This window comes from Homalodisca vitripennis, unplaced genomic scaffold (assembly GCF_021130785.1).
Source record: "Homalodisca vitripennis isolate AUS2020 unplaced genomic scaffold, UT_GWSS_2.1 ScUCBcl_1868;HRSCAF=6024, whole genome shotgun sequence".
Classification (NCBI taxonomy): Eukaryota; Metazoa; Arthropoda; class Insecta; order Hemiptera; family Cicadellidae; genus Homalodisca; species Homalodisca vitripennis.
Genome location: NW_025777979.1, coordinates 3,956 through 31,347, shown reverse-complemented (window position 1 = coordinate 31,347; position 27,392 = coordinate 3,956). Strand labels below are relative to the sequence as shown.

Below are 27,392 nucleotides of genomic sequence, written 5' to 3'. Positions count from 1 at the left end.
AGATCTGCAATCTGATCTCTTCTTCAGGTACATACGTAACCTAACACATAGTTACAATCTTGGTTAAAATAAATAAATCATACCGGAGCGTTGTGACACGCCTAAGTCAGGAATAACAACCACCATGTTATGTGTCAACTTCACTAACACTAAAACAAGCACTTAACACAACACTAATTATGAACTACGGAATGGAGGTCACAATATGTCTGCATGCGCCGACCAACCACCTACGACTTACCAGAGGCCAATATCGAATGGCAATCGTCACGGCAGAAAAAAGATGGCGGCAAAATAGAAGGGAAAGAAAGGAGTAGGCCTTTATGTGATTCCTGACTTACGCGTGTCACAACGCTCTGGTTTGTTTATTTTAATCTACTAGTTTCTAATTATGTGTTAGGTTAGTTATTTGCCTGAAGAAGATATCAGATTGCAGATTTCGAAACGTAGTGTTAATTATTTCTATAACTGAACGATGGCAAATGTCCGGAGAATCCTGTTTCCTTCATAATCCTTCAATCGTCAAAAACAAACTTAAAACAAAGAATAATTGGTTATACCTGTATTAATTTAGAGTGTTTAATTTCATTCGCAATTTTACGTTACATGAGAAATAAAAATCATCATGTTATAGCGAACATAAATTAGCCTTTAAATAGATTGAATCCAAGAGCACCGGCCTTGTACACAACAGAGGATTGAGATAGGTAGTAATTTGGCTCTTAGCCATGAGGGCGATGGCTCGCGGTCAGTCAGTCATTTGTGAGATGTCCTGGCTACTGGTGTCTCTGTTGTTCACCTCCTTGACCCTTACTTCAGCAGACAGCTCTCCTCAACCCTCCAATACCGGTAAGGAACTTCTTAATCGTGAGATATTTACTGGAGTCATGTTTGAGAAAATATTATTGGTAACGTATTTAACATATTTAAATCCTCTTGTAAAAATTTTTGTTACTCATTTAGATTTTCAATTTTATAGAATATAAATTATTTTAAAACTCCATACGTCCGTGTCTAATAACCTCGTTTTGAGACGATTTTTAACTCATCTCGCTCTCCTAGTACTGTAAGAATCGTGAATTATAAAAACAACAAAAAACTGATTATTTTATTCTCCATTTATCTCACAGCGTTGTTATTTTTCTGGTGCAAGACAAAAAGTAACATTTTTTAGCATATTTGTTTTAATTCTTCCCGTACGATCACAATCTGAATTAAAGTATTATGGCATGTTGTATTTCCGAGAAATTAATATTTTTGCCAACTTGTTAGTTGCTTTAAATAATGGAAAACCAAACGCACAACAATATTTTATATATGTTTAAAATTAGTTGATAGTAAATAAGTAGTAAATAAGTAGAAAATATTGTCTAGTCCTTCTCTTGTCCTCTTGTTCAACATTATTGTAGTATTTTTCAGCTGACGTCAGTTAAAAGTGTATCGAGAAATCTATTTTTACTTCTGGATTACGATAACGATAAGATGAACTTCGCTTACGTGCACAATATGCATTAGCTGGTTTTGTTCGTCATTTTACTTCTTCCTGATCAATTAAACACTGGACATATATATATCTTGACTATTTTTGAGTCCAGATCCCAACGATTAATAACATAGTGATTCAAACAGTTTCAGTAATTATGTAAACATTTTTTTCTTGCATCTGAAAAACAAAACAGCAAAGTTTTATTAGTAGATTATACATTGAGTATGTTGTACTAAAACTGCTACGTCCTGGAAGTAATTTTATAACAATATTTCACTTAACTTACTGAACATTCAAATTCTGACCAAAATGTTACTAACAGGAACGTATAACAATTATCGATTGTAATTCCACGTTGACGCTTATTCATCACAATGACTACACATATAAAATTACTGTGTAGTAATAGTACCTGTAACCTCAGCATTCAAAACTTCATACATGTTAGCCGAGAAAAATCTAATTTACAGGTACTTCCATAGGCCTGATCTACCTTTCGGAGAGTTTATGTTTTGATTTTGATGTAACATGCAGAAGATCTGCAAAGTCACCTCTGATCGCAAGGTGACGCAAGTTATACCACTCATGTTGTTCTTACAAAAAATTCAATATTCTCGGCTTGATATATGGTGTTTACGAGTACCGCATTAATGTTGTTCTAACACCATAATATTTGTTAAATAATAGCTACATATTTCACTATCAGTACTGACCAGATCATTTAAATTCAAGGAATACACCTTGGAAACGTACTCCTAAGGTAATAAATTACCAAGCAAGGCTGGGTATAATTTCATCATACACGTACTTGAGGCCCTTTCAACATATTTTGTTTTCTACGATCTAACCAGCCAAAATTACTGTTATTTACATGAATACAAAATATCGGATGGAGCAATTGATTTTCGGTTGTGATAATAATTTTTTAAGACATAACTTTTTAAAATAACTACATTGAAGATAGAAAAAATGTTATCACTCCAATTATTAGTATTTAAATTAGGAAATCGAGGCATTTTCAGATCAAAACCCAAATAAAAACTGATGAAGACAAGAATGTGAACTTTTACATGATTTAAAAATTCAATAGGACATGCTTTTTTAATGATTTATGAATTATGACAACGATTTGACGTAATTGAAGTAAATTATATGCATTTAAATTAAGTTTTTCATAAAAAAATATTTTTTTATGACAAATTTAATTCCCTTGTAATTTTTACCGTTTTATGGGCTTACTCAAAAAATGACTTTTGCCTAGAAAAAGGGTACCTATCTAAAGAGACAGTGATAAAACTTTTGTTTAAAAATTAAAAAATAATTATTCTAACCAAAAACGGAAAACATCACCTTAACTAATAGAGTATTTACTAACTACACTGCTTGGTATAAGTAAAATAGCAACCACACTTTCAGTATCTACATTAAGGACTTGGTATCAAGGGTTTATTAACACTTCTCTCATATACACTCGAGTATTATTTATATACATATACTAGATGTTTTTAGTTGATCCGGATATAAATAATCACTGCTGTACTTTAATCTACACCTTAGGTGGTTTGTTTGGTCCCAACATAAATAAATAGCCACTGTTTTAATCTAATCTACGCATCAGGCGTTTTTGTTGATCCCTACATAAACAAACACTGCTGTAATCTAATCTGCGCCTTAGGTGTTTTGGTTGGTCCCGACATAAACAAACATTGCTACAGCCTAATCTACGCCTTAGGTGTTTTGGTTGGTCCCGACATAAACAATCACTGCTGTAATCTAATCTACACCCCAGGTGTTTTGGTTGGTCCCGACATAAACAATCACAGCTGTAATCTAATCTACGCCCTAGGTGTTTTGGTTGATCCCGACATAAACAATCACTGCTGCAGCCTAATCTACGCCCTAGGTGTTTTGGTTGATCCCGACATAAACAATCACTGCTGCAGCCTAATCTACGCCCTAGGTGTTTTGGTTGATCCCGACATAAACAAGCATTGCTGCAGCCTAATCTACGCCCTAGGTGTTTTGGTTGATCCCGACATAAACAAACATTGCTGCAGCCTAATCTACGCCTTAGGTGTTTTGGTTGGTCCCGACATAAACAATCACAGCTGTGATCCAATCTACACCCCAGGTGTTTTGGTTGATCCCGACATAAACGATCAGTGCTGTAATCCAATATACGCCCTAGGTGTTTTGGTTGGTCCCGACATAAACAATCACAGCTGTAATCCAATCTACACCCCAGGTGTTTTGGTTGATCCCGACATAAACAATCACTGCTGCAGCCTAATCTACGCCTTAGGTGTTTTGGTTGATCCCGACATAAACAATCACTGCTGCAGCCTAATCTACGCCCTAGGTGTTTTGGTTGGTCCCGACATAAACAATCACTGCTGTAATCCAATCTACGCCCTAGGTGTTTTTGGTTGATCCCGACATAAACAATCACTGCTGTAATCCAATCTACGCCCTAGGTGTTTTGGTTGATCCCGACATAAACAATCACTGCTGTAATCTTCTCTACACCCCAGGTGTTTTGGTTGATCCCGACATAAACAATCACTGCTGTTAATCTTCTCTACGCCCTAGGTGTTTTGGTTGGTCCCGACATAAACAATCACAGCTGTAATCCAATCTACACCCCAGGTGTTTTGGTTGATCCCGACATAAACGATCACTGCTGTAATCCAATCTACACCCGAGGTGTTTTGGTTGGTCCCGACATAAACAATCACTGCTGTAATCTAAGCCCTAGGTGTTTTGGTTTTTGTTTAAACTATGAATATCAAATTAAACTGAGTGTTTTAATAGAACCACTAAGACTGAAAATATTATATTATATAATTACAAACTACTATTATAAAGGGTTTAATTTTTCGATTGACCTCTAGAATTTTTAAAATCACTAAGGTAATGACGTTAAAATAAATTTATAATTAAATTTATCCAACTATATGTTCTTTACGCTGATATCAATGACAAACCCATTATTTAGGCAGTAGCCACGTTAATACAACATATAAGTGTTACTATTTTACTATTAAAATCAATCAAATATCTTTAAATTCTAGTTTCCACAACTGAATTTATTTAAATCCAATAAATGTGTATTGTAGTTTTCAAACTTCACAAAAGCCAATTTTATGTAAACAACCCTCGCAGGTTTCTGACTATGTTCAATATCTGAAACTTTACTCTAACGGTACTATTACCGAACCTGAAATAATCTAAAATGCACCATATTAGCTCAAAATACAATCTTTTAAAGTCATCACAAAGCTGTCAGCATTATTTTTTTTTATTCGAAATCCACATTCCTTCCGTTGTCTTGATCTCTAGATCGTAGCATACAATAATCTTAATAAAGGAATCTACCTTTTCACAACCGACCTTTTTTAAATCTGCTTAGCATTGTTGATTGAGCATGTTTGTTGAAACCTTACCTTTCTCTGGTCATAAAGTATTTTTTATTGATAATATGATCAACAATTGCAATCATTTTTTTATTCTTCCTTGGTTAGATACCAAGGAAGAATAAAAAATGATTATTCTCGCATTTATTTACGGGCTCGCATCTGCTACGAGCCCGTAAATAGCTAAAGATACGAAATAGTACTATATAAGTTCCTTTTTTGTAGCAAAGTGGTCAACCACCTCTCCATATCTTTGATTTCTTGACAATCCTCCTGTATATTCTACACCACCTGCAGAAGCTGCCTGAAGTTCCTACATAGTTAAGTATGGGGAGCAGTTTACTAACCTAATTGGGTCTCTGCTCCGGTTATTTACTACTCATAACTCTTCGTTTATTGACAATCTGCCCGTCTATTACCGCTTCCTGTCCCTGACCTCTTATTCGCCACCTTCAGTAGCTACCTTGAGTCCACATGTAGTATATTGCTTGCATTGAGCGACTTATTCGCGTGAAAGGATCATTAATATTAAAGGACAGAAACTATTAGGCATTGCCATTTACAGCGCCTTACCCAATGCTAGTGATTTTCCCAGGAATAAAAACAATTACTTTTTTAGAAGGTTGAGAAGTTTATTGTGTGTACTTTTTATTTCACAATAATTATTTATTTTATTTCGTTGTATAATATACTGTACATAAATTGCTTTATACATTGCCCATTGTTAATGTTTCGTAAAGAGTTATGACATCTGAAGAAGAGGGTGGCTTTTAATCCTCAATGTCCTGTTATCTTTTCATGTTCTTTTGTTACTGTTATTGAATCTATAAATTCAAACATTAATCATCAGTGATGATGTTCTATGTACTAGTTTATTTCTTAAAGTTTCTCACAACATTTTTAATACCTGCTCGGAACCTTATTTCTGGTCCAAGAACACCTTGTTGAAGCATTTTCAGGCATTTATTTCTTAGGACATGTAGCTTAGAAAATTACACCTAGTGCTATAAGGACCTTTGCGCTGCTTCCGGAGGGACAGGGTATTTTGGATGGATAATGTTAAGAGTTGGGGCCGCCTCCTGTCGAGATTCGTGAGGATTTAGGGCACTAATCTCAAGTCATGTCCACTCGGAAGAAGGACCAGCCTCTCCAGTCAAAACAGGGAGGGGGTGGCACACCTTATGTTTAGGCTGGTAAGAACCTTTGACTCTTAGGGAACAAACCCCACCAACTCCAACAGTCATCTTCCGCAGTAGACTATACCTATGGAATTACCGATGACATCAACAGTGATGTGTTTCTTTACTACAGAGCAGTCATTAAAGAAAATTATTAATTCTCTCAATGATGATCTTCACCATAGAAAAAGAATCTCAGACACTTTCACCTACAAAATATATATTGGCGTCAGACTCCACAAGTACGAGTAGTCAGAATATTGACATATATTGTGAAATGAACAACATTTAGAACTCTCGGATCCCATATTAAGTTTGTAAACGTCACCATTAAAAAAATTCAGGTAACAATTTATGAAACATAAGCATATAAGCTACTTCTGTTCTTTACAAAAACCTTTGACTGGAACCTTATCTTGTTCTTACATTCAAGGGAAGACATAGCGATCAGTGCTATCGTGTAACTTATAACGTAAATAAAACAATTAATAAAGAGAAAAGCAGGTAAAATATTCTAACAATAATAATATTAAAATACGCAGATTAAACACACCAGCTACGAAATACGAGCCACTAATCTGGTAACATTTATTCCAGGAATTAAATTTTGCCAGAGAAAGAACTACTCGTAAAAGCCGTATCTTATTTGCAGAGGTAAACTAAATATTTTCCAGCGATTTGAGAATAAGTTCAGTGCGATCGGTAAATTGGAGAGTTGCTGAAGTCTGAACGATGTTGAGATGGAAGTAATCAGCACCAATTGTGCTGACAAATGTTCGCTACAGCAATGTTGATGTTGATGTTGACCTGATCTTCAACAGCTCTGAGATCAAGTGATGATTTGTAACCTGGAGGAAATTCATGTTTATATAAAATTGTTTCTATAAACCGCCTGAGTTTTCAAATTAGTTTCCTTGAATATAATTTTTTAAATAGCCACAATTTAAAAATTGCATTTTCTTTTTTGTAAGGATATTTTAATTACACCAAAATAAACAGATTTTGATAAGTGACAGTTTTTAAAACGTGAAACACGCGGATAAACAAATTTCAGTAGATATTTTGCACAAATAAGTAAAAATTGTATTAATTTGTCAATTAACTGCACAATATATTTTGCTTTAAACGTTACCTCAAATATGGAGAAACAATGCATTATAACTAGACACGTTACATGTCACAACAAACCTAGAACAATAACAATAACATTCCGTGTAGTACTATAATGAAGGATCCGCAGGGCGTTATTGACAATCGTGTTATTGCCCTCCGTCCATCCGTCCGTTATTGTAATAACTTGTGATAGAAAGGTCCTAAAGACTTGCCATTTGTTATACAGGTTTCTATTGCTCCATGGAAGAAGTCTTTTTATTTTGAAGTGCCCACCTATGAGATAACGATTAATATAAAGGTCCTAAAGACTTAAATTTGGTACATAAAATGCTTTTGATCCAAGGAATAACCCTAACCATATCTTTTGCTTAAGTTCAAAGGGCATTACGTACATATATTGGTCCGTCTGTGCGCTACTTCTCGTTATATTCTGTCAGGTTCCTCGATATTTTCTTGTATATAATAAGGTTCCTCCACTCTCTGTATAGGTTTATTTTTATAGTGTTAAAGAATATTGATCATTTTATAATAATAATAAAACAACAAACATAATATGGAATATATACTATTATAATATCTGGTTATTTTTACACTATTTTACTTGTAAAAAATCAGAATTATTAGTGTGTTAAATTCGTTTAAAAAATGTTCACAATTGTATGCACATTCTTCCAGTATTATGACATAGCCTTGTTAACTTTATTGACATGTTGATGCCTAATACCAAATAAAGGGGTAATTTATTGGCTTATATATCATGTAATGTGTATAACAATTGTTTATCTGTCTTATTTTAGTGTTCAATTTTTATAGCAGTAGTATCATTATGTTTTAGGGGTTAAACCAGTTATCTGTTTCTCCAGGACATTCAAGTACATCAGTAACATATTTAAAATAGTAAGAATCGATTAATGAGTGCAGTTTGTTGTGCGTACTGTTTACAGTTAAATTTATTTCCGTACTTTTTTTAATTTTGGTATAGTCTTTTTACTGTTTACTATATCGTCTCTTGTATCTTTTATGTATCTGTGTATATTTGTATGTATATTTTGCATCCTACCTAAAATTACTCAGCGTCTAGGCACGCAAATATGGTTTTTGATAGGCTTCATGATAACACATAATAAACTCACGCCTCGACCAATTAAAATTTATTTTGATCTTGAAAATTCATACATTAGTTCAATAATGTGGAGTTCAAATTTCAAAATAAATATTGCAGCCAGACTTACGGTCTGGTATAACTAGTAGACCATACATTCTCAGATGCATGCAATGTGACAACTTACTAGCTTAAAATTACACCTGTATTTGTATCAACACACTGTTAAAATTATGACTGAACACTCAACCACACACAGATTCCTACAGATCCACGCAATATCTTAACCCCCCGTATTTTCTTAATTTTATCAATTTAAAGTTTTAAACAATTACTCACCAGTTAATATAGCATTCTTAACAGGGTGGATTACAATAGCCAAAACGTATGTTGTAATTTTAACATTAAGAATTGTAAATGACCGTAAACCGTTATCCTTTGAAATCGCTCATTGACAGTAATACATTTTTAAAAACAGAAAATGCTCTAAATGCTAAATGCTCAACTTTAAGCATAATATAACTCGGGATTGTTATACACAATTTGATTTCGTACAACATTATACAAAAGATTAAACTGTGCAATTCTCCTAATGAGTTACCATGTTCAGTAATTACACCTGGTGTGCAAATTCGTTTATATGAGTGGATCATCATAGATTACGAAACACATTATACTTTACAATTGCAGATATTCTTTTATAAACCAACCGTGGCGTGACAAAATCGCAAAAATTTTAAAGTAGCTTACTAAAGGGCAAGAAGTCGCTGAAATCGTGTCCAAGTTTCTCAGTGAAACAAGAGCTGCTAATGGACGGATTCAATCACGAAAATGGTTCTCTTTAAGCGAGAAAGTCCCGTTAAAAGTTGAGTTAAACTTGAATCGTTCTTCTGAAAGTTGACGTCGACTTTAATATCCATTTCCATTGAATATTACATCATTGTTTAATGAGTAAAGTGCACTCTACTTGGAATAGTTACCATTGTTGGTGGGTAACACACAAACTAAATAATCCACCATCCATTTGTCAAACAATTTCAGACTAAGAACAAGAACCAGACTAAGTAGTATTGTTGTGTACGCCAATCAAGATAAATTAACCCCGTTTTAATCATTCTTCACTGCTCTTTTGTTGTTGAAACTCTCACACATTTTCCTAATTCAAATATCTTACGTCTAAAATTAATTAAGTTGCTTCAGAAATTAAACCTTGCTTTTAAGTTACTTTTTAATTTGTTAAGTTTTAGTGTAATATATATGATTGCTAACTTCCTGTGTTCTTATCTTCTATAATATTACGTTTAGTAATCTCACAGGTCTGATTAAATAGTATATGGCTAACTTAACACTTCAACCTACATAAAACTATTTAAAATGTTTCAAAGTTACTGTACTTTGGATATTTAATTTTGTTTTGTACTTCATAATTCATCAGGTCATAATATTTCGAAAATGCAACTCTCTTTTAACATGAGTTAATTCAACTGAAATTAATGTCCTTGGGGTTTCCTTGTACTTATGAATTCAACTAGCAGTTTCCCGCGGCTTCGCACGCAATTTCCCGTTGAAAACAGTACACTATATGCACTTATTCTTTTTCTATCACATTCTAAACATTGCTGAGATAATTGACATTCGTTCCTTCGTGAGTCTCTTGGGCGCATTATGAAGGTATGTATCATATTCCTGCCTCTATCTTTCGTGGTTTTTGCTAGGTGTTGATAAGTTATTCAGAACAGTTACTGTATACGGATGAATCTCGGTAAACTAATTAGGTTATAAAGAATCACATTCGGTCTGTTAAAATTAATTTTCTGTCTAAGATATTTCCAGTATTATTTTAGGAGTGTTCCTTCAAGAAAATGTATCAAAGAAACCAAGTTTCGATCATAAACTGTATTCTTTAGGCTCTTTTCATTTACCTTCGATGTAACCAAATTCGATTACCTTATGTGCAAACATTCACGGATTTGTATAATGAGGTTGTTTACATAATAGCGTTTAATAGTATTTTCTTTGAATTAAATAGTTTATTGATCACTGATGCAATCTGAATTTAAAAACACTACTGATCAAGCAATTTACAGTAAAAATGTTTTAAATTTTAAATGTAAACTAATGTTTCTGCCTCTGATGAACTTCAGCTGAAAGTATTATCAGCTGTTAAGTATCAGTTCGCTTTGTATTAGGTTTCGTAGCGCAGTCTGTCGGATCCAATATAAAACACACCAACATCAACAACAATTTATAATTAAAAAATTAATGAAATAAAACTATTAAAATCTCTAAAAGTATGCCTATGTTACTTCCAGGAACGTGTAGAATCACTGTACAAAATTTCCACGATTTTTCGTTCATTGGTTCCAGAGTTATAACGGAACATACAAACAAACATTCGCATTATATATATATAGATAATGTGCTATGACAGCAGCTTCCTAATATCCTAATACGGATCTAATAATTGTTAATTATACAAAAATATATACCCTTTCTCTTCTTTTTTTATATATAAAAAATAGACTATCGGCAATTAATATTTTGTAAAGACACATGTATGACACTCTCACATTCCTGTTTGTATGGACTGCAACAGTGAGGAAATAAAGTTTGTTTATACGGTACTTTAAAATACCTTGGTTTATACTTTGACTTTTGGCTTCTGTCAGAGACTTATACTGACTATTTACTTAAAACATATATATAGGTAATATGGTCTGTTTTGTTGGAGGGGGCATTTGAAACTGCATTAAATTCAATTTATGTACGTCAAAAGAGATTTTAAGGAGATTATTACGAGAAAATAAAGAACGGAGCAATCACAACCCTTTTTGGGACAGTAAATCTTCTTTAAAAATATATGTTTATTTCAAGGTATTAAAATTGAAGTATTTATTGCATGTTAATGTACCTAAAAGAAAAAATAATTAAAAAATAAATTAAAATTTTTAAGAAAGCACACATGTATCTAAACCTAACTGTACATTTTACACGAAATCTTTTGACTTTTTGGTCCAAAAGTGCATAATAAAATAAACTTCCGGATAACATTATAAATTTTTAAAAGTGTATACCTTTTTCATAAAATGAGTTAAGGTATGATTAACCGAATTTGAATACATTTATTCAATTATTAAAATACAAGTTTAATTAAATTGCAATTCGAAACTTCTGTTTTAAAATTTTAATAGTTTTTATTTAGTGGACAAAGGTTACAATTATTGTGCCTATGTTTTTTTGTAATTTTAAGTAAAAGCGGGTTTTTAATTTTAAGTTAAATTATATCTTATTCTTTAGCGCTTGAAAGTTAAATTCATTTTTTAAAGGAACCTCAAAACGAGCTTTTGCCCTCTCAGACCCTATTATTTTTTTAGAGAAGAACATGTAAGTGAATTTTTATTTTATTTTAATTTAAATATCGGTTTCTTAAATTTACTTATAAGACAATATTAGCTTTAATTTTGTTAATTTAATTTCCAATTTTGTGAAAAAATATGGTGCATAGTATTTTTTAAATATTTCTTTCAGAAAACAAATTTAATCTTATTATTATATTTCACTTCAATGGATATAAGGTATTTACTCGTTATGGTTTGAATCTACAATAAGGTATGGACTTATTCACTCGGGAAGTACTTTTAATACTATCACAAAACCTATTGTTAAAGCACAAAACCTTGCTCTGTGCGCGATATGTCGCAAGGGAAAATACGAGCATACAACCCCATTGTTTAAATATCATATTGTTACTAGGTTTTTTTGTCCGAAGAGTTTTCGTGGAGTCACCTGATGATGAAAACTTTGGTTTCGAAAGGCCTCGAAAAAATAAACCATATTTGAAAAGTATTGTTTTATTAATAGTTAGTACTATTTTAGTTCTAGTGTTGGTAATTATTTTAATATGATTGCAACAATTGTTTAGTATTATTAATTTTACTGTTACTTTTATATTTATCTATTTATTTTCATGCGTTTAAACTACACGCATTAAAATAAACACAAATAGAAAAAGATCGGCCACCCTGAAATTGTTACCATAAATTAGGAAATTTTAGTTAAATAATAAGTTGTATATATATATATATATATATATATATATATATATATATGTTAAACGTACAATTATTATTAAATAAATTTCGTTAACTCCTAAATTACGAGTACTAATTAAATAATGCACAGGATTAACTATACTGTTAACAACGACTAAAATGGCACGTTTAAGTTGAATAAGGCAAATAAACACAGTGCGGATGAATTTATACTGTAGTAGAGGGGTGAGGAAAACACAACGGGCATATTTATGGAACTAGTACGAGGAATTCGCTCAAATATACCCCACTCCCCCCCCCCACAATACCATACCACTGAAGGAAACAGTCTTGACTTAGGCGTGCCACAACGCTTTGGTATGGTTTTGTTTATTTTAACCTAGTTTGTAATTATGTATTAGGTTAGTTCTTTACCTTAAGAAGAGATCAGATTGCAGATCTCGAAACGTAGTGTTACTGATTTCTTGTTCCACTGAACGATGGCAAATGTCCCGGAAAAATCCTGTTTCCTTCACAATCCTTCCATCGTCAAAATTAACCTTTAAACAAAGAACCATAACATTCCTGAGCTCTTTACAGTATTGTCCACCTGGCTGTGATCGTGTATGCGCGGTAGGTCTACAGTTCGTGATATACTTATTCTAGCGTACTTTAAGTTCTACAAAACTAAACACTTGAATTCTGTTTCCAGCCAAGGGCAAGCCACCTCTATGGAATGCTACGTGGACGGACGAGTTGAAACATGACTTGCTGTTGAAGTACGACAAGTTCGCTCGACCCGCGCAGCACACCAACGTCACAGAGGTCACCTTCAAAGTGACCATCTTACATATAGAAGTGGTAAGAACAGTAGTCAAGTGATTTGGGAGAACATATTGGAGAACGATGATACTGTCGCTTTTCCTTATAAATTCCCTTATAAAATCCTTATAAAGCGGCTTCGCACGCTTTTCGTAAACTTTGTCCGTGAATGAGCAATTTTGGTTCAGGTGAACTATATTTTTCAATGCCGGTGTAGAGTTTGCCTTGTTGCCACGATCAAGAAAATCTGTCAAAAGTGTATGTTTATAGACATTGTGTGCGTACATGTACTTTATTATAAAGTGGTCTAACATTCAAGCTTTAACCAGAAGTTAATTTTTAAAAAACAAGTAGTCATTATAACTTAACGCCTTCAAATAGTGTTTTGCTCTTATTAATATACGTAACGCTCTTGTAATTGCAGTTTATAAAGTGCAGGAACTTTGAAAACGTATCTTTGCAGTGCTGCCTGGTGGCGATTTACGTCAATGGGCATAGCATATAAACCTTCTCCGTATACCTTCGGCATGTACATACAAATTTTCATAATGATCGGTAAAATAGTTTACGATTCTATAAAGGACATGCAGACAAACAGACACACACACACACACCACACGGGCGCGCGCTTGTTTGTATATATCAAAATTTTCAATTGTATGGGGGTGGGGGGGGGGGGGGGTATTGAGAAGTTCACACCATTAACGGTTCAGTTTAAAGTGACAACCTAACAACCTGTAACCTGCAAGTACGGCAGTACATGAAACTCATTCACACATTTCTATATTACTATCGTAAAACAGTATTACATGTTACTGGTGTAACAAGATATTTTCGGACACTTCCACCGTTCAGTAATTCAAATATATATATATATATAATTTATTTTCAATAAACATTGAATTGCAAAAAGTACTTGCTCCGCCGGGACTCGAACCCGGATCTCTCACTTGCCGGGTAATGTGCTACCATTCATTGCCATTTATAACAAATTTAATGAATGTATATATATATATATATATATATATATATATATAAATATATATATATTATATAAGTAGATATGAATATGGGGTTCCTAGCTCACTTTCGGAGCCAACAGTAAATCAAGGGAAAATACTGTTTAAAGGACAATAAACGAATCTGTAAAATCAAACAGTAACTCACGAATGAAAAATTACCGAATCTATAGCTGTTTGCTTCTACTTTCTTGAGCTGTCAAATCAATCTATTTGAAATGTCTGCTACGAATAAACTATAAATTAAAACTTATAAACGGAAATGATGGAATTTGCTAACAATCACTCGAGAAGTCGGGGAGAATGTGAGTAAAACCACATTCTTTTGACGAGGTTCTTCATTTAATTTCTCCAAATGTACTATAAAATCATCAAAGATTTCAGGCTTAAAATCGTAATCAAATTCAATATCCAAATAGTGAAAGATTATAGTAAAATCTTCTCATAATAAACATGTGTATCGATATCTACAAACCAAAAGTATTCCTTTGAAAAGGAAATAATTTTTTTCAATGGTTCTAAGAGATAAGTAAAAATTTTTATTCTGTTTTTCTAAATTCTGTAACAAATTTTGTTTGTTTTTCACCTCCGTATTGTAATTTTGTAAGCAGATTATTCAAATGTGTTAGTTTATTTCGAAATTTCCTAGGTTTAGGTCTTTCGTACAAAATTAAATTACAATCTCTACAAACTAAATATTTTTTATCAATAATTTCTCCTCTATTATAACACTTGTAACAGTTGGCATTATACTCTTCCATTTAAACAAAAAATTTTTTTATAAATGGAGATTATGGAACTAACTCTGCCGAGATATAAATTTTTTCAGCGCAAATGTTTGTGTTTACATTTCTACAACAGAGAATAAATAGAAATAATTTCATTCTATTGTACAACTATTTAGGATATTTTGTCTATGATTACAAAGATTATTCCGGAAGAAATCGAGATTTTTCATCAGCGAAAGAGTATATTTTTGAAGTTTTAGAAGGAATGAAAGAGAATAATATAATTTAGCAAATTATTTTTCTTAAATAAAAAATCTATTCTACTAAATAGTCATCAAACAACATGAACTCTCCAAAATCACTTCAGTTCTAGCATTTAAAGAACTTACCACAGGAAATATTATAAAGACTTCTTTGAATTACCTAAATATGTTAAACAAATGTTGATATTTTTCCTTAAGTGAAAACGAATCCTTAAATGAAAACGAATTCAGAGAACTTTTAATACTAAAAAAGTGTTCAATGCAATTTATTACAGACAACTTAGATAGTATAAATATGTTAAATGTAATAGGAGAATTTTAAATTAAATAATAGAAAAATAAAAAAATATTCCGATTTTTACAAAATAAACTAAAACACCAACAATCTGACATTTTTCATCGCTTTTATGCTAAATTTCATTGCTTATTTGTTGAAATTTGAGAAGACAATATCCATACTGGACAAGAAATAATGCATACCAGCTAGTTTTTTAACAAGTCTTTGTAAACAACAAGATTTATCAAAGGAATTTATAAGAGATCACGCTTTTGTTGTAGATTGGATAAATTATATGAAAAAACATTTACGAAACAGATATATTGTGTGTGTGTGGTTCTGACGAAGAAAAGAGAAACGTTGCCATTCAGCAATTCATTACGATATAATGAAAGACATACAAAATGAATGATTGTGTCTCTGGTGTAGTGTTGTTAGTGTGCGTGTTTGCGCTATGGGAATCACATCACATTCAACTTCTACGGTTCTATTGTTTAGAGACTTGGCCCTGCACTGCTACTGTCCAACCAAGTTAATGGCTAGGAGCTGTAATTCGGGTCTTAGACTCTGGAATTTTTTTGTTCCCAATCTCATTTTTTCTTTGGTAACTACTGTGTAGAAGTGATGAGAGATTCAATTAGGGAATTTGTGTCGGTGTTTTGTAAGTGTAATGTTGTATTAATGAACGATGTGAATGATGAATGTAATGAACGAATTAAGGAAGAAAGGAATTAAGGAATGAAGTGGAAAGGTGAGGAAGCAAATGGCGCGCCAACCACAGTTGTCATTAACTCGGCTTGTTCTATAGTCATTACACTATGGCCACTCGTGTAAAGACTTGTCCCCAACCACTGAACGACAACCATGTCTTCCTCAATAAAAAGCGCGCCTGAAGCTCTGGATTTTGAACCCAAACCTCAAGCTTTCAAGGCAAGCGCTTACCAACTGAGCTACGGAGAGTCTCGACAGTTATAACTATATAAGTTTTCAATTAGGAGTGCTATTTACAAATTTATTAATAATTTTATATTTCAAAAACCACTCAACCGATTTTAATGAAATTTGGTACACATATAGTAAATACTTTAACTCTTTCGACTTAACTATCCATAAGGGTGAAATCATCCCCTATTTCTTAATATTCATAAAAACATAATCAGAAAAATCTGAAACTTCAAAAACAAGCGAGTTCAACTTAAAATTTCATGAAAATAACAAAATTTTCAAAATCTACCCCAATCATCCCTTATCTTAATACTCTTATATCTCGAGAACTATTGGAGCTTTTTTGCTGAAATTTGGTATATAGACCATAAATATTAAATATTTTTTAAAATCATAACTTCCGGTCCAACCCTTAAGATGACCTTGGAAATTTTTTGTTAATATCATCCCCATTTTTTTAAGATATTCTTTTGAAATTAAAAATGAATACTTATATCAATGTCTTTAACAATTCTGTAAAGTTGTAGAATTATCCAATGAATAATATAGACAATAAGACGATTTTTTCAAAAATTTTACTGAATTTCTCTAATATCGTTCTTAATCACATCATAGGCTAAAAATTTTCCAGAACCACCCACCCATAACTGTCGATTAGTATACATTTTGAAAACCTATTGTTAATTATATCGTTCTTTAAACCAGAAATATTTGTCAAACTCTTGTTGTATCAACTAAAAAGGTCTATTCGCTAAAAATTCTTTAGGTTGTAATACTTTCCTTTTATTACATAAACTTTTTTAAAAAATTTCTTGATACATCTGATACATATTCTGAAAAGACCTCCTGAAATGTTTTAAATTTTGTAATATTCATCTGGTAATAAAACCGTTCATTTTACTCTGATATTTTTTTTTCCCAAATACAAACTTTGAAGGATTTTTTTCTTGATTATTCGTTATCTGTTTGAAAACCTAGATAACGAACTTGGGATTGAAATATTCTATAAAAATTTGTAATTCAACGAAATAATTGTTCCGGAAAACCTTTTTGTTCAATACATTGCCATCTAAAAATTAAACAAAGTTTTGACTTTTTTGTAATTTTCATCAATCAACCTATTTTTACTCGTGGGTTTTATAAACAATCATGGAACTCTAATAAAAAAATTGTTATTGTTATTTTTTCCATCAACGGCATAAACATTTCCAGTTGCAGTCTTCAGAATCAATCATCGTCTTCTTCTTTAAAACTTAATAAAATCCTCCTTTATAGATCGGAAAGTAACATTTTCAAAAAATCCAACCCAAAATGAATAAATTTCCAGCTCTTCAAAAACACCAAATTTAAAATCTGTTCAAAGCCTTAATTTTGAGAAATAACATCACTTTTTTGAATCGAAATGTTCCTTTTTAATCGGCTTAATGGCCACGTTTTCGAACTTCTTCTATCAATTTATTGTTTTTCTTACTTCAATCTTAGAAAATAAAAACGGTATAAAATTATCGATTAACTAACATTATCATTTTCCCAAAAGATATGCTTGACCTTCTTGTTTTTGTTAAATTTTCCCGAAATATAAAATGGAAGTTAACGAGCAAAAGTTATCCCAAAAAATATTAAACTCAGTTCTTTTTTAACGGTTCATTCAAAGTTTTTTACTACTTGGATAGGAAATTTTTAAACTCCGCCCCTTTCAATATCAAATATTTTCTGTGTCCGCCATTTAATAAGAGAAAATTTGAAATTTTAAAACATCTTATAAGAAAGATACACTTTTTCAATCGTCAAGTACTTTTTTTAAATAAGAAAAATATAAATTTTAGTAAAAAAATTAAACAGATAACGTCATTTTTAATGATCTACTTCGTCATTTCGGATTCCTTCCAAAATTTTGCGATCTCGGTACATATTTCAATAAAATCTGCCCCCAGGAAAAACCGCTATCTATAATATTGTTCCAATCAACTTAACTTTATTTTACCAAAAAATTTTATACCAATGTTGATGAGACAAAGAACAAATAGATCTTTTAATTGATAATGTATATTTTCTTGAATGAATCTGGGACAGATTTTGTATTTAGCAAAGTTTATACCAATTCAATTTGTTTACGTATAATCTCATCAATTTTTCCGGATAATTCATATTTTGGAAAATATCCCAATGTTCTTTTTTCAAATCTCTTTTTTGCATTTAAAAAGACGAAAGACGTAATCCCGCCATCCTATTTTTAAGAAAAAATTTCAAGTTTTTATTTAAATTGGCTCTTTTTAGCGTTACATTCCACATTTTTCCAAAACTCTTTAACCCATTGATTTTTGCATAGTATTTTATATCACTTGTTGAGTTTTTTCTTTACATCTCACACAGTAATATGGCCCATTTTTATAAAAATTTTTATCTCTTAAAACCCTAAAAGGAACCTATTTCAAAATCTTCCTCAACTTTAATTTTTTCTTTAATTTTAAATTTACCAAAAAATCTTTATTCACAAAAGGACCCCAATTTTTCCCCAAAATTTTCGTGCATCTAAACTAAATTATCAAAAAAACCCAAAAAACTAGTAAGTTTTTCATTAATTTCCACCAACATCTCTACTTTTTTACTCTTTCATCAAGTTTTTCATAGACTTCTGTTGTAAAAATCTTTAACAGCTGTTTATATTCCATAATTTTTTTTAGTTCATTAAACATTTTAATAGGATCTTTAATTGAATCATTACAAAAACATCAAATGGATTAATTCCTTTACAAAAATGCTAATTCTTTTTCCTTTAAAATCTAAGGATTTTTAAACTTTTGGATCTGAAATCAACAAATCGATGTTTTTTCATAATTTTAGAGGTTTTAAAAATTTTTCTTAACAACAACATCATGTTTGTCAATACCAGGTCGAACACCGACAATTCTTTTTTTATTTGCCAAATAACAAAATCTTTCAACTTTGACGCTTCAGTAATTTTATACTTTTTCAATTGAGACATTAAATTGGTAATTAAATTTTTTACACCACATGATTTTTTTCCTTTTTTTATTTTTCACAACTTCATTTAACTCATGAAATTTGCAATTTGTTAATATTCGCTTTAAAATCTTCAACTCCAGCAAACATATCTAATCTGGAAGGTTTGTAAAAAATTTTCTAACTTTTTCAAATCATTTCCAAACTATCAAAATTCAAACTATTATCTACTTTTGAATAATTTGTGTTCCAAACTCAAAAAATTTTTAATCCTTTTTTATTAAGTAATAATTTGTTAACAACTTTTAAAACTTTCCATCCTCATTCATTCAACAAAAAAAAACAAAAATGACCACAAATTGGGGATTTTTGTCTTAACTGAGAATCATTGTAGTGACGCTTGATTTTTTAAATATTTATCATTCTTTAGGGGTTTTCCTCAATTCTTCCATCAATCAAAATAAAATTATTTTATCTTTTATAATAACAAAACCAAGTTCCACTTCCCTAAGAGTTAAAATTCCAAAAATTCCACATTAAATTTTTAATTTTCCGTTGATCTTCTAGAAGATTCCTTTTGTTTAATATTTTTTTCAGATTTTTCCAATTTCCCCCGAAGTTAAAGGTTTGATTTCAAATTTTTTTTTAATGTTTATTTCACGTAATTCAAAGTTTTTTCTCTAATCCAATCCTGTAACATCTTCCAACTCTTTTCTAACCTTTAAAATTTTTTTCGAACAATAGGAATCACATCCTTTTAACGATTGGAGCAGCTTACGAAATAAGGAACAAATTTTTAAAACTGGAATTATTTTCTCCAAAATCTAATAAATCTTTCAAAATCCCCATTTTTAATTCTTTAACTGATTATAAAAAATTCTTTCTGGTCCTTTTTTTTTCTTATGTTTTTTCGAGTTTTTGATTGTCTTTTTTAAAAATATCTTATCTTCGCCATTTTTTAGTTGATCATTTTAAATGAATACTAAGGGTTTTTTTCTTCTTAAAACATTTTATTTTTTTCTTTCTATTTTTGCTTAAGTTTACGTTCACCTCCATTTATATGTTAAAATTTCAATTCTCTTCGATTCCCTTCTAGTTTTCTCTTCAAAAACATTGCTCCAGCTGTTTGGAACGCAACAAACTTCACCAAAACAGCCATCTTTTGATAAAAATCTACCATTGCTTTTTTCTTGCAAAACTTTATCGCTATATTTCTGGAATTTGTGTCTCTATTTTTGCTAAAAATATCGGTTCCATAGCACTTGATCTAATTTATTTTACCAGGATCTCCTCTTTTTAGTTTTTTTCGATTTTGTGCCAGGCCCCAATACTGATAATTGTACGTGTAATTCAAAGGTAAATTTTTTTAAAAAATTTTATTCAAATCCGCTCCTTCAACCTTTTTAATTTTTGCCGGCAAAATCGTTTTAATATTTAATTCCTCGTTTTTCAATCATTTCATAAGTTTTTCAAATAAAATCCTTAATCGCTTTCTTTCGTTCAAAAAATTGTTTTTCCACCTTTTCTTGGCATAAATATAATTTAAAATTTCCACAGTTTTGTCAAATCGTCGATATATCTTACTCAATCTTTTATCACGTATTTTCTTTTACCTGCCTTTCGATTCTTTTTCCCAAATTGGTTTAATTAATTTCATTATTTTTTTACCCTACTTATTAGGCTTTAGTGTGGACATTATTTTTGTAAATGGTCAGATTCCCATAAAATTTCGTAACTTTTTAAATCTTCTTCAAAATAAATTATCTTTTGAGCGCCATAGTCTGTTAATAATGTCCATAAACCTTGATTCCTTCATATGTTTTCCATTAATAATGATATAATTATGCCAAAATTAAGGGGGGAAATTTCCAATCATAAAACTTTTCTTTTTTTTATCCCAATACAAACCAAATTTATCATCTTTTACTCTAGGAAGGAATTTTTTACCAATTTCACCAATTATTATATCCGTTGTTTCCAGGACTTATTGGTTCAACTATGGTAAGTCTTCCAATGATTCGAGTCTAAATGGTGTTGAAGATGGTAATTTGGCAATTTCAAACTCTTCAGATTCTGGAATTGAAATATCGGCAAATTGTCGTACAACTGAACAAATTCATCAAATTTTGATTATCACTTAAAACATTTTCAATTTGCCCTCAACTTTTTTATTGCAGAAGTTACAGGTTGATTGATTTTTTGAATAAATTTCTTGTTCTTTTTCATCAATTCGAATCTGTTTTTAAAATTCTTTGATTAATTTCTTTTCGATTTGATCAAGTTTTTTCGCTTCTTCAGAAGTTACTTCACCATTTAAATTAGAAAAATTTTGAAACGTGAACGTGGAACGTATAACGTGAACACGAAACGTAAAACATTGAACGTGAAACACGAACGTGGAACGTAAAAACGTGAACACGAAACGTAAAACATGAACGTGAAACACGAACGTGAAACACGAACGTGAAAAGTAAACACGAACGTAAAACATGAACGTGAAACGTAAAACACGAACTGAAACATGAACGTGAACGTGACGTGAACAGATTTACCGTTTTTCTTTTATTTTTTATAATTTAAATAAAAAGTAAAATAATGTAAAAATAATTGTAACAAATATTTTATCAAAATAGATTTTCATACCATTGAGCAGCATTTATATTAGAAAATTTATTCAAATATTTACCATTTTTAGGCTTCAAAGTTAGATTAATATTAAAATCCGTAGTCTTCTTTCCAAATTTTATCACACAATTCATTAAAGTGGTTAAAACTCATAAACAGATCCCATATAATTGTTGTAAATCTTTCTCGAATAGTGATCGTCTTGCTTAAAAACACACAACATATTCAAATTATTTCTAAAAACTTGTTTATCAACCTTTGAAAAGCATTGGAAAGATAGATACAAGATATGTTTTTGTGACGAGACATTCGAAATTCCTAATAACGTCCTGATTTTCCAAAATACAATCATCAAAAACGATTAACGAATTGGGTTTACATTTGCTTAACGGACTATGTCCTCAAAAGCATTATTAAAAATGTGATATTTCTTTGTTTAAGTTTTTCTCAATATTTTCAAATCTTGTCTTGTAATTTTTGTATACGTCTTGTTCTAAAGATTTACTAAAAACATACAAATTGGAATAAGGAAATCAACCTATTGTAATAAAATTCAATAATAAATTGTTTTTTTCCAATTTTTCCCACTTGAACCAACAATTTTAACAATCTGATTGTTGATCTTTCTTTTTTTTCTTCAAACGTTTGAAGTTTTATCTGATCTTTTTGCTTTAAAAATTTCTCCATTTAAATAGCGAAAAGGAGCTGTTCAAGTTGACTTCAGAAAGCTCTAAATTAGTTTTAAACTTAGAACATCCTATTCATTTAGAGGAAGAATCAAATTATTTCATCGGTTTAAGCGGTTTTTATTCTGACAATTTTTGTAATAAATATTAGTGAAAGTTCTCCTTATTGTAAAGGATTTAGTGAGAAGAACATAACAAAATTTTATGGTTTAAACAAAGATATTATACCTTCGATCAAATAAAAAATTCCCTTAAAAATTATCTGAAAACATTCAAACAATCAGATAAATCTTTAAAACTTTTGACGAAAAAACAAGTTTGAAATGCAAAAAATTATCTCTCTAATAAAATTCAAATAACATCACCAGTAAGAATAATGTTTTTCAGCAATTATAGTAGATTTATTGGGTTTTTCAAGAAACTATTGAGCCAAATCAGGTATATTTAGGAAATAAAACGCCAAAATTTAGACCGTTGATGTAATTGAAGTACATTGTAATCTCGTTGAACCTAGTTTTGAAACTCACCGAACATTTACACAAAGAATCTGAAATTTTGTACACTTTTTTTCCCAATGTTGCTTATGGATCAAAATCATGAAAAACCGAATGAAATTCGATTTATATTCCAATTAGAAAAAATATTAAAAGAATTCAAAAAATCGTTCTAACTATACAAACTCTGAGGGAAATTTAATTAATAATGAGAGTAAAACAACAATATATTTAGATTGTCGAAAGAATGATGAATCAAGGGGGAACGAATCGTTCTTACCTTCAAACTTTCAAAAAAAAACACTGTTTTTATCAATGAATCTGGACTTTACACTCAAAATAAAAATTACTAGTTAAATTTCTTTTCTATCTAAATGGTGACAGTTTTAGATCAAATAAATAATCAACTCAAATTCAATAATACAGAAATTTTTACGATTGGTTGACGAAAATAACGAAATTTTTTTTCAAAGCAAAAGATGTTGCAGAAATTTTAGAATAATGAAAACACAAAGGCAAGCTATCATAAATAATGTCGATAATGAACGATAAAACAACTTTGGAATGTATAAATTACAGTATCTACCATAGACCCCGAAAAAAATATTCAAAAACATACTATTTTCGTTAATGGAATCTGGTTTATATTCTTTAATTTTGAGATCTAATAGCCAGAATCGAATTGTTTTAAAAAGTGGGTTACAAAAGAAGTTTTGCCAAGTATCGTAAATTTGGTGAGTACAAACTTGAAAACAAGATTAAATTTTTTAGAGGACGAAGTAAAACACTTGCAAATTAAAGATGAAATCAAAACGGAAATAATCGCAAAACAAAGTGTAAAAATTGACTTAATGAAACCAAACCTTGTTTGTTAAAGATTTTGCTAAGAAAAAACACCATGTTTTGTATTAATTAAGAAGAATCACATGTGGGAATATCCTTATTACTTTATCAGAGCTCAAAAGAGAGAAATACCGAAAAGATTGAAAGAACTTGAAATTCATTACCCAGAAAATGGAAATTTTTATTAAGACATGGGGATCCAAATAGTATAAAATCTCTACAACCAAATGAAAGAATCTTTGAATATTTTATACAACGGAAATCATTTTACTACAAATAATGGCAGAATCTCGACTGATTTATAGAATATCTAAATTACACGATGAAAATTGTTTCTAAATTTTACTAAAAACTCTCGATTTATTATATTTTGTTTGTAAAATGTTTAGCATAACTAGGAAACCATTGTAAAATCTTTTTTTCATATTCACAAGGCATTTCGTTTTATAACTTTCGCTGAAAATTTTTTTAGCACAATCTTTGCAAAAAGCTCTTTTCTATCTTTACTATACTGCCAGTTATTAAATTCAGAAATATTTTTAATTTCTTTACAAAAGTAACAATTTTTTTCTTCTAAAGTTAATTGTCCATTTTAACATATAATTCCTTACAATAACAGTCTTTCTATTCTTTTCCTTATAAAATTTCCTTGACACTTTTGTACATTTCTTTTGAGACTCCATTTATATAGAACAAATATTAAAACGATGAAAAGTTAAACTCTCGAATTAATATTTTGTCTGTAAATGTTTTTTTGAAGATAAGGGAACCATTGAATATTCGTCCACACTCGCAAAGATCGGTTTCTTTTGATTTTTTCGTTGAATTCTTATACACAAAAACTTTACAATGGGGGTATTTTTTTATCTCTACTATAAAAGCCAAACGTAAATTTGGAAATACCTTAATTTTTTCAAAGCAACATTTTTCTCTTCTAATTTTATTTTTCTATTTTATCGATAATTCTCTCTCATATTTACTACGACAAACTTTACACATAGACCTATTCCTCCTTTTTTATCTTTTTTTATGAAATTCTTCAAAATATTTATATTCTTACAAATTGTACATTTTTTTGACCTCCCCTTTTATAGAAAAAATTACACTTTGCTTCTCTTCATTTCTAAAACTTTCCGTTATTTCTTCTTATTTAAATTTTTTATACTAAAAGTTACAGGATCTTGGTTATAATTGTAAAAAACACAAAATTTCTCTTGACCAATTGTTCTTATATTTGTTTGAAAAAGTTTGTTTTTACTAACAATTCTTACATATCATGACTTTAAATTTAGTTTTTGTTGAATTTCTGGTGGAATATACTTGAAAAAAGGCTCAATAACTCCTTTTCTCATCTTTATCAGTCTTTCGGTTTCATTTTTATTGTGCTGTGAACTGTATCGTTATAATTGTTTACGATTTTTTGAAAATATCATCCATTTAAATTTTTATTAATCTCAAAATTTACTTTCATTCCTCATTTTGAGTTTTTGTTATATCTCTCTAAAAATCTTGATTTTTCTTTTTTTTTCATATGATAAATTCTTAATTTGTATTTTCAAAAAACAATCATTAAATTCTTTTTTTTTAAATCTAAACCCTTTCTGTATAAGTAGGTTAGGGGTTTTGTGATTACCCTTTAAAACATCTTTTACACAGTTTTAAAAACATCCTTCCTTTTTTCTTTTGATGTTTTTTTGCCAACTTTTTTTGAAAAGTTCAATAACATTTAACAATACTTTAAATCCTCTTTTGATCTGAATAGTTAGACATTATTAAAAAATCTGCTGCCCATAAATCGAAATTCCTAAATTATAATTTTTTCTTTTTTAAAAAATTTTTTTTCGTATGGTGCATGAATTTCTCTAGCTCATCTCGTTTTTTTCCCCCTTATTCTTAATTTTTCTTTACTTTTTTCAAAAGGATTTTTTAAAAAAATTACTCTATTTTCTTACATTTGAACTTTGCTGAATTTTCTAACAACCCTTTTGAGTTTGAACAATCTTAAACTAAATTTTTCGTTTTTTTTCTTACTTTGGGGGGGGAATCAAATCATCTTCCATTTAATATCAAAGTTTCCAACTTTTTAATTCCCCCAATATACAATTTTCTTCCCCTTTTATACCATACGTACTGAAACGATCTTATTTTTCTAGAAAAATTTCTTATCATTTTTCGTTCAGTGCTAACTTTTAAGTGACGGGGAAAAAAATCATGTTTTTATTTTTTTATTATGTCATCCCCTAAATTTTTTTTTATCTTGAAAAAAAACATTTTTTTAAGTTTCGATATTATTGTTTTATTTACAACGCTTTCTTAACCCCCTTTCATCTACGGTTTTTTTTCTAGATATTTGTACATACATTTTCGACCCAAACCCCAAAATTTTCTAAACTCGCTATTTAACCTTTTTTAATTTCCCCCATTACCTTTTATTTTTATGGGAAAATTTTGATCTTTTGGATAATCACTTTTATCAAATCATCTATATTTTTTTTTAAAAATTTAAAAGGATCCGTTTCAATTCAAGAATAACTTCTGTATCCAGAACACAATTCAAATCTGGTCAAACTTTTTTTAATTTATCGTAATAAAACTCATACTTTTAAAATTTTGATAGGCAAAAACGAAAATTCCATGTAATCGTTTTTTTAAAATTTAAAACCTTTTGGGGTTTGAACATTACTCGCTAACATTATCGTCAAAAATATTGAAACATTTAATTCGTTTTCTTGCCTGTTTCATTGAAAATTCTTCTTTTCCTATTTATATCACATCTATTTGCACATTTTCCATAGATTTTTCCAAAAAAAAGTGTTCATCACTTTAAAAAACTTTCTCAAAAACACTTTTTCTTTTTGGGTTTTCAGTTTGTGTTTTAAAACAATGTACTTTTTCATAAAAGGGGTTTTGATCGAATGCTATAACCTTCACATTTTCAAAATCATACCTTTTCCAAAAAAATTTCAAATTTCTTTTAAAAAAACTATTCATTTTTTCCGTAAGTTGTCAAATTTTTTTTTATAATTTCGGGGGGAAGAGGGGAAAACCTTTGATGCATGAAATTTTTTTGGGTATCCTAATCACTTCCAAAAATTAAACCATAATCTTCGTCGCCTGAGTTTTTTAAAATTGTTTCTTGCCACTCTTCTTTTTTATATGTTTTAGATTATCCCTTGATTCACCATATGGTAAATTTTGCATAAGAACCTAACCCCAAAATTTTTTGCATCGACTACAACAGATAGTTTTTTTGTTTTTTTTTTACGAATCTTCAAATTTGTTTTTTGCTTTAACATATCCTTAATACTTGAAAAACCCCCCACGAATGCCTTTTTTAATCATCAAAAAAATATTTTAAACACAATCAATGTAATTCTATTTTCGTTAATTTTAACATAGCTCC

At 30.2% G+C, this 27,392-nt stretch overlaps 1 protein-coding gene across 1 annotated transcript; it reads left to right on the top strand.

The window, feature by feature from the left end:
- Positions 1 to 728: 728 nt before the first annotated feature.
- Positions 729 to 13,184, top strand: LOC124371699 (the record flags this gene model as incomplete). Its single annotated transcript, XM_046830037.1, has 2 exons — positions 729 to 849; positions 13,036 to 13,184. Coding segments are annotated over exons 1-2 (270 nt in total), but the record flags the coding sequence as incomplete, so codon positions are not given.
- Between the last annotated feature and the right edge of the window lie 14,208 nt (positions 13,185 to 27,392).